Here is an 8,038-nt window from a genome sequence, read left to right on the forward strand (position 1 = left end):
AGAGGCAGAGGCAGAGGCAGAGGCAGAGGAGGCAGAGGCAGAGGCAGAGGCAGAGGAGGATTTGTATGAGTTGGAGTTCAGCCTATTCTGCATAGAGAGTCCCAGGACAGCCAGAGCTATATAGTGAGAATATAATCTATAAATTAATTGATAGAAAATAAAATAAGAACAAAAGGGGGTGGGAATTTCCCCAGCTGTAACCTCAGGATTCAGGAAGCCAAGGTGAGAGGATCACTGTGAGTTACAGACCAGCCTGGAATATAGATCATAGAGCAAGACTCTGCTGAAGTGGAAACTTAAGGGTTCCTTGGAAAGTCGGTTGTGTTGGATGGTGTTTTGCTGGGGCAAACATGTGAAGGAGTGTTTTCCTGAAGTGGCCAATGTTAGCAGCGGCAGCTCAATCCACTCGCAAACACTTCATGGATACACCGGCAGGTCCAGTTTGGTAGAGGCAGGATAGCAGACACGAATCAGCAGCGGTGGCACCAACTAGCAGAGACAGCCAGGCCTCAGCCTTCACACAAGTCAGCAGGAGGGGCCAGGGCCAACAAGCGTTGCACAGCCACTCTACACGCAAGCCAAGCTCCGCCTCCGACACAGTCCGGAGTTCTATTTGTACTCTCCAAGCATCATGTGTCCTCCGCAGGCCTTGTCACAGTGTGTGAGTCTGTCTCAGTCACTGTGAATCAGCCCAAGTCCAGGAAAGCACCAAATAAGCTGTGTCACACCACCAGAAATGAGTTTCTCTGTATGGAGTCCCAACATAGGGAAATTAACTTCACGATGTAAGGCAGACCAATTGTGTGTCATTAGCAAAGAATCCTTCATCACATGTCCTTTCACATGCTTGCTTTAGCAGAGCGTCCTCTCTCTTGTGTCTGTTTCAGTGAAACGTCCCTTCAGGAGTCTGCCTTAGGCCGCTTACCTGTGTCCACTTCAGCTAAAAGTTCCTTCACATTTGCCCCAAGAAAACACCAACCAACCGACTTTCCAAAGAACCCTTACGTTTTCACTCCACTCTGTCTTAAAACTAAAAAAAAAAGAAAGAAAGAAAAAAAGGTTATTTGAGTGACTTTGACAGAACAGGAACTTCTGCTGTTGGTTTTCTCTGTCCCTTATGGGGATACTGTTCACCCAGCAGGTTAAGAAAATGAGTCCTTCTGACCCAGCAGTCAGGAAGTGGAGGGAGGGGACAGTGAGCATGAAGCCAGCATAGTCTAAAGATCAAACAAACCAAGAAAAAGAGTGAGGCACTCCAGCCTCCAGCCTCGGGAGGCAGAGAGGCCATAGCCACCGTCCCAACATCTCCTCCCTGGAGTACTGCCCAGTCCTGTCTCTTGTATCCGCAGAGCACCTCAGAGTTCCTAAGTGTACATTTATCACTGTGATGTTTGGTTAATGCCTGTCTTCTGCTAACCATCTCCAACAGGACTGTTGCTTAGCAATGGCTCATATCCCCTGGGACTCGCATTTAGTGGGTAACCTGTTGGGGCTGGAGAAAGAACTCAGTAGTTCCCCAGCACTGCCAAAAAAAATTAAAATAAAATAAAATAAAATTCTTTTCTTTGTTTGTATTATTTGAGACCTGGGGACAATTTTATTAAGAGTGCAAGAGAGCCGGGCATGGTGGCACACGCCTTTAATCCCAGCACTCGGGAGGCAGAGGCAGGTGGATTTCTGAGTTCGAGGCCAGCCTGGTCTACAGAGTGAGTTCCAGGTCAGCCAGGGCTACACAGAGAAACCCTGTCTCGAAAAACAAAAAAAAAAAAAAAAAAAAAAAAAAAAAAAAAAAAAAAGAGTACAAGAGAAAACAGGGTAAGCCAACTGCAAACAGTGCAGCCGGGAGGGAGGGTGAGTCCAGAGAGCAGAAAATGAAGTGTCTGAGAGTAGCTCAGATGCAGGGCCAGGCTTAGCTGAGCTGTCCTGTAAGGCTCGGTGCGCCACGGGAGTAGGGTTTTCTTTGGAATAAATCTCTTCATTTAAAGGAGCAGAGTAATCATCAATGCTGTCCCCACCATCTCAGGGGCTGGAGAGATGGCTCAGGGGTTAGGGGCGCTTGCTGGGCTTGCAGAGGACCTGGGCTTCTTCCCAGTAGGCAAGGTGGTCTACAATCACCTGCTAACTCCACCCCTCCCACACACAGCGCACACACATACAAACAGGCAAACACTCCTACACATAAAATAAACAAGTCTAAAACCAAAAACCTACTGTCCTCTCTGCTGCTGGTTGTGGCCTTACAGATCACACCTATTTTATAGGACTGTAACCCAGAGCTGCAAAGTTTCTCTGACAGTTTCTTTTTCGCGAGAAAAAAATTTAGGAAGACCTGACCTAGAGCATTCTCTCTCTCTCTCTCTCTCTCTCTCTCTCTCTGTCTGTCTCTCTCTCTCTGTGTGTGTGTGTGTGTGTGTATGTGTGTGTGTATGTATGTGTGTGTGTGTGTGAAGTGCTCTCTACAATCACAGTCCTCACCCAGCTTCAAGAAACCCAGGCTGCACCACTGTGCCTATTTAATCGGAATCAGTCTTTATTCTGCACATGTGTGGCGCATTAACAAGGTCCACATACAAGATAGCATTACATATTGCAGGTTAGTGTCACAGCAGTATGCAATTTCACACAGTTCATGTTAGCTTTTTCCGTTTTTTTTTTTTTTTTTTTCTTTTTAGTTTGACACTTTTATTTTTGAGTTTTATTTTTACAAGAGAAGACACAAGGTAAAGAAAGACGGCCACTTTGGAGAGGGATCGTGGTGAGGGCAATGTCACTATGACCAGTATTAAAAGTCTTCCATATCCCACTCCTAAGTAGGGCCCCCGGGTCCCACACAGCCTTCTGTCTGCTCTCCAGCACAGCACTGTCCATAAACACGTACACCGTGGCTGTGCTGAAGACCAAAAGAAGGAAGAACTCAAGAGGGAACTTCTGATATTGTGAATAGCTCTCAGAGTTCCCAAAGAGTCAAGAAATCTCCATAGACAGATTGGCTGCTGGGAAATCAGGAGTGACCTTTCCCTAACTTATTCCTAACCACAAGAGCCTTGTGCAAAAGCTAGGAAGTGACTCTCTTGTCTTTCAGTGGACAGGGAGAGGCATTCTGCCTCCACCCACATCAGCGAGCTCCGTGAAGAACAGATGCAAAAGCCAGAATCAGCTAAGAAGCTCTAGGGTACCACGTCCAGGGCATGATGGATCAGGCCTGAGGTAGGAGGGAGGAATCCTGTACTGCCCACCCCGGCAGACACCGAGGCAGCCCTGAGCCCCACCAGCACCCGCTGCTCTGCAGACCCAGAGGATGCAAGGGATTGAGCTGCAGGGGGATGGGGAAGGGAGGAGCGCGGTGAGGCTGTTTCCCGGGACTTCTCAGGGGGAACACCAGAGGCACACACAGCGGGACAGAGGCCAGGCTCCACCTGTCACTTCGCATCATCTTCTCCGAGGAGACAGGAGCTGCTCAGTGACTTCTGATCTTTACACATTAAGGCGACGAAGAGGAACCATTTCAATTTTTTTTTCCCTAATGGGGCTTAGAATGCTCCTGCCGGGTTTTCATTAAACTATGTCAAAATGCCTTTTTAGAAAACAAAAAGTATTTTCTTCTACATATGATACAATATTTACATTCCATGGGTTAAAGGACGGGGACTAGTGGTGTGATCCCAGCCGATGGTGAGACACTGAGTGGGGTGGAAGAGCTAACAGCAGCAAGAGCAGAGGGGTTGCCTGCCTGTACAGGACTGCTCTGCCCTGCCAAGAGTCGGCAGAAAGCAAACAGCAAAAACAAAAGCAAACCCAACCAAACAAAAAGCAAATGGAAGGCTGGTGGGGGGCAGAGCGGATTCAGATCTACAAGCACTGAGGGGAACCACCAAAGGCATTGTCACCAACCCTCTCCATGGAAAGTCAGCTTGTCCACCCCCTCTCAGAAGCAAGCGAGAAAGTGACGGTCTTTAGGGAAGTGGGCACTTCAGTTACAGCTCATCTTTTAGGCCCCGGATCAAGCTGTTTCTCCTCTGACTGAGATCCTCTTCAGGCTGTCAAAGTAGGCACTGCCCATCCACACTCCCCCTCGTTGCCGAAGCCTCTATGTGGAGACCTGGATCTGACCTCCAGTACGGTGTGCAAGCTCTGCACTGTATTGTGCAGTGGCAGAGAGATGGTGAAATTTTGGTTTCCACCCTTCACCGTGTGGGGAGACTCCCAGTTCTCCAGCCGTGCGCTTCTGCGAGGAGGAGAGAGGGGCTCTGAAGGCATTCATGTACTACTCAGCCCCACATGGCCTTAAGAGCCATTACTGTAAACCTCAGGGAGAAAGAGGCCCATTTCCTTAAGAAACAGAAAGCAACCTGCGTTGGCAGCTACATAATGTGGAGATAGCAGAGCTTCAGAAGCAACCCTGGAAAAGTAAAAGCCAGCGTGACCTTTCAAACCTAGCACTGCTGACCACCGATGAAGAGCCCACCACAGAGGGCCACGTGGGCATCTTATTTCCTCCCCTTGTCCCCTGACCTGCAAGTAGCATTCAGGATGTGCTGGTGCTCACAGGTCCCTCCCTAGGTGAGGTCTCTATAGTAACTTGAGAAATCAACTAGTGAGTCCTTAGTCCAGCCCCACCTCTCCTGTGCTCACCAGGGCTATCTCTAGTCACTGGGTGCCTGTTACCCTTTTACAGCACACACCCCATTCTCAATTACTCTTTCTCCTGGAAACCCAACTCGTTTCTTTGCTTACTACAGACCTCAGGATTTGAAACTCAGCCGAAGAGCAGAGATGTGAGAGGTGACAGAAAAAAGGACTGGATGACAGGAACACGGGGCTTTACAAGGGCAGACTTTTCTCCTGTAGTGATGGGGGACTGGCATAACCCAGAGAAGCCTGATAAAAAGAGGCCAATTTCAGGGGATCAGCAAATACAATTCGGCACAAAACACAATTTTCATGGATTAAAATCTGCAACTTGATATTGGTTAGGCTAATTTCTTGTTTGTATTAGACATGCAAGTATAAGGTTACATTGTTATATATAGACTTGGGGTCTTTCCTTCTCTTCCCCCCTCATTTTTAAAAACAAAAGATCGTCTAGTGCCTTGCAAAGAATAAAGCAACCCTCACGCTAAGAACCAATCTGCAGCTGTGTGGAGTGTGAGGTTCTTCGTGTGGTTTGTTCTGTAAGAAATCTTCTTCTACGACTAAAATGAGGTTTTGAGTCAGCTTCTCTGTCACCTCTCCCCGCCATGTGCCTCCCCACCTGGCCCCAGGGTTAGTACTCGCTCAGACTGTGCCACTTGGCTATGGGCTTGCGGGGACTCTCGCAGACCTCTCTCCAGTGTTCCGCACCACTGGTTGTGACACTGTGTGCCCCCAAGATCAGCCTCCCCACCACCTCATTCTTAGTAGTGCGATCGAAGTCAATGACAAGGAACTCGATGCTGATATCAGGCAGAAGGTCGGTGGGGATGTCATAGATGAACGACTCATTGAAGACGGGGTTCAAAGTGCACTTCTTTACGTGGGTTTTCTTCTTGGCAATGCGTTTTCTGCCGTAGTAGACGTTCACCTTGACATAAGGATCTGGAGCCCCCAAAGAGAAGAAGAAGAGAGACAGGCCTATGACACGGTTCTCTGTTGTGTGCTGGTTCTGTGTTTAGAATTCTAACAGTGGTTCTCAACTTGTGGTTCACGACCCCTTTGTGGGTTGAAGGACCATTTCACAGGGGTCATAGCAGATATTCTGCATATCAGATATTTACACTATGACTCATAACAGGAACAAAATTATAGTTATGAATTATAGTTATGAACAATGAAAATAATTTTATGGATGGGGTCACCACAACATGAGGAACTGTGTGAAAGGGTTTCAGTTTTAAGAAGAGAACACTGGTTTAGATGGAAGAGAGTTTGTTGTCCTCATCTTTGCTGACTGACCATCAGGCCTTCAGTGATCGCACCATGAATGCACACAGATGGCACATGGGTCTGGCTGCCTAGCCTGGGGTGGGACAGGGGAACTAAGCAGGTGAGGAGTGTAGAACAAGGTGTAGGCCTGCAGAAATCAGGAAGCACTGTCGAGGACATGGGGATGAACAGATTAATGCAGTCTCTTTTATAACTCTCACCTGAAGTAACCGCTCCAGCATGCATGAGGTTAGAATACCCTCCTTGGCTTACCAAGCACCCCTGTAGCTGGGGGAACCTATTGGCTAGTTATGGGGAGCAAACAGAAACAGAAGAGTAGGGCAGGGTTCTAGACATGGAATATGTCAGGGCCATAGTGAGGGGTGCGGTGGGGTCGGTTCAGTCAGAGAAATGGGTTGAAGTAAATAGCTGCTACCTGAGAGACCGGTGATATCCATCTTCGGCAAGTGTCTGGCTTTGAGGACCACCACTGTCATTCTCTGTGCGACGGGCTGGTATGACAGAGACACCTGGAGTTCCCCTCTGCTAATGCACTTCTGTAAGGGAGAGACCTTAGGTCAGGATCCTGGTAGGAGAGCTGAAGACTAGAAAGCCATGTGCAGAGGGGAGGGAAGAGAGCCTGCACGGGGATGTGCTCAGGGACAAGTAAGGGGTGTGGATTCAGGCTAGGTACAGCAGCACCATCAAGACAAGCAGACCGTGTCCATCAGTGTGTGTGTGTGTGTGTGTGTGTGTGTGTGTGTGTGTCTGGGGATTGAATTTAGGGCCTCCTGAATACTAGGCTACTACTCCACCACTAGTTGGGCAGTCAAGTCTCAGGACTCCAGAGGTAGACATATGAGTTTGAGGCTGGCCTGGCCAGCCAGGGCTGCATAGTGAGAGCCTGTTTACCATAGGATGCACTCGCTCACGTTCCTTCTTTTCTCTCTGCCCCACAGGGCCTCACACTCTGTATACATAGGATGGCCTGGGTGTACTGATCCTCCTGCCTCCAGACCCGGGTTTTGTTAACAGCTATGCACTGCCAGCTTGGTTCAGGCAATTCCTTCTCAGTGTGTTGTCACAAGGTAGTAGACATTCCTGAACTTCTTCTGCTCCTTCCTCCAAAAAATAGAAGCCCTCCCTTACAGAATCATTAGGAATGCTGGGTAAACCAAATTTTGTAAGCGGCAGCAGCTGTGTTCAGCATGTAGCAGCCTCTAATTTGGTTCTTAGGCTTAAAGGTGAGGAGGGGTCAGTGCTGGAGACTCAGTAACTCCAGCTCCAAGGGATCCAGCCCCCACCACTGGGCTTCAACTGTCCTTGCACACACATGGTATATATTCACACTGACACATACATTTAAAAACAAACTGCGGACCAGGCAGATGCCCTCTCTGTGAAGTGTTTGCTTTGACAGCGTGAGGACCTGAACTTGGGTTCCTTGGCATCTGTGTGAAACTTAAAAGGAGAATTGAGATCACCATCCTGGCACCATGTGCCAGGATTCCCAGTGCTGGGAAGTGGGGACAGGCATGTCCCTAGAGCTCACTGGTCAACCCCCAGTTGCAGATTCTGTGAAAGATCTCATTTCAAAACACAGAGAAGAGCCAGGCATGGTGGTGCACCTTTGATCCCAGCACTTGGGAGGCAATGGCAGGGGGATCTCAGTAGGCAGCCTGGCCTACAGAGTGAGTTCCAGGACAGTCAGGGGTGTGCAGAGAGACCCTATCTCAATAAACAAACAACAAAACCCACAAAGGGGTTGGGGGTTGGGGTGGTAGGATGGCTCATTGAGTACAACTGCCTATGATCAAATTTAAACACTGGAAAGTACCAAGCAAGAAAACAGATCCCTTCAGGCTACCTTCTGACTTCAGCTGTGCACCATGGCAAGCACTGCCCACCCCAAATTAAGAAATAAATGTTAAGGAAAAAAAAAAAAAGTTGGGCTGGAGAGATGGCTCAGTGGTTAAAAGCATTGGCTGCCCTTCCAGAGGTCCTGAGTTCAATTCCCAGAAACAACATGGTGGCTCATGATCATCTGTGAAGGGATCTACTGGCATGACACCTACACTTTAAATAATATATAAATAAATAGCCGGGCGTGGTGGCGCACGCCTTTAATCCCAGCACT

The 8,038-nt window shown here is 48.5% G+C and overlaps 1 protein-coding gene across 2 annotated transcripts in view; it reads right to left on the reverse strand.

Moving 5' to 3' along the window:
• Positions 1-2,508: 2,508 nt before the first annotated feature.
• The window catches only part of Syt11 (synaptotagmin 11), a 28,744-nt gene continuing 23,214 nt past the window's right edge, over positions 2,509-8,038 (reverse strand). Inside the window, exons 3-4 of one of the 2 annotated variants that reach the window (XM_021195804.2) lie at positions 6,338-6,458; positions 2,509-5,574 (exon numbers count right to left, since the gene is read on the reverse strand). In XM_021195804.2, coding sequence (XP_021051463.1) covers positions 5,264-5,574; positions 6,338-6,458 — 432 coding nt within the window. In that variant the 3' untranslated portion in view covers positions 2,509-5,263. Of the gene's footprint in view, positions 5,575-6,334; positions 6,459-8,038 lie in introns of both variants that reach the window. The other variant, XM_021195803.2, reaches the window with a different exon arrangement.

This window comes from Mus pahari, chromosome 4 (assembly GCF_900095145.1).
Source record: "Mus pahari chromosome 4, PAHARI_EIJ_v1.1, whole genome shotgun sequence".
NCBI lineage: Eukaryota > Metazoa > Chordata > Mammalia > Rodentia > Muridae > Mus > Mus pahari.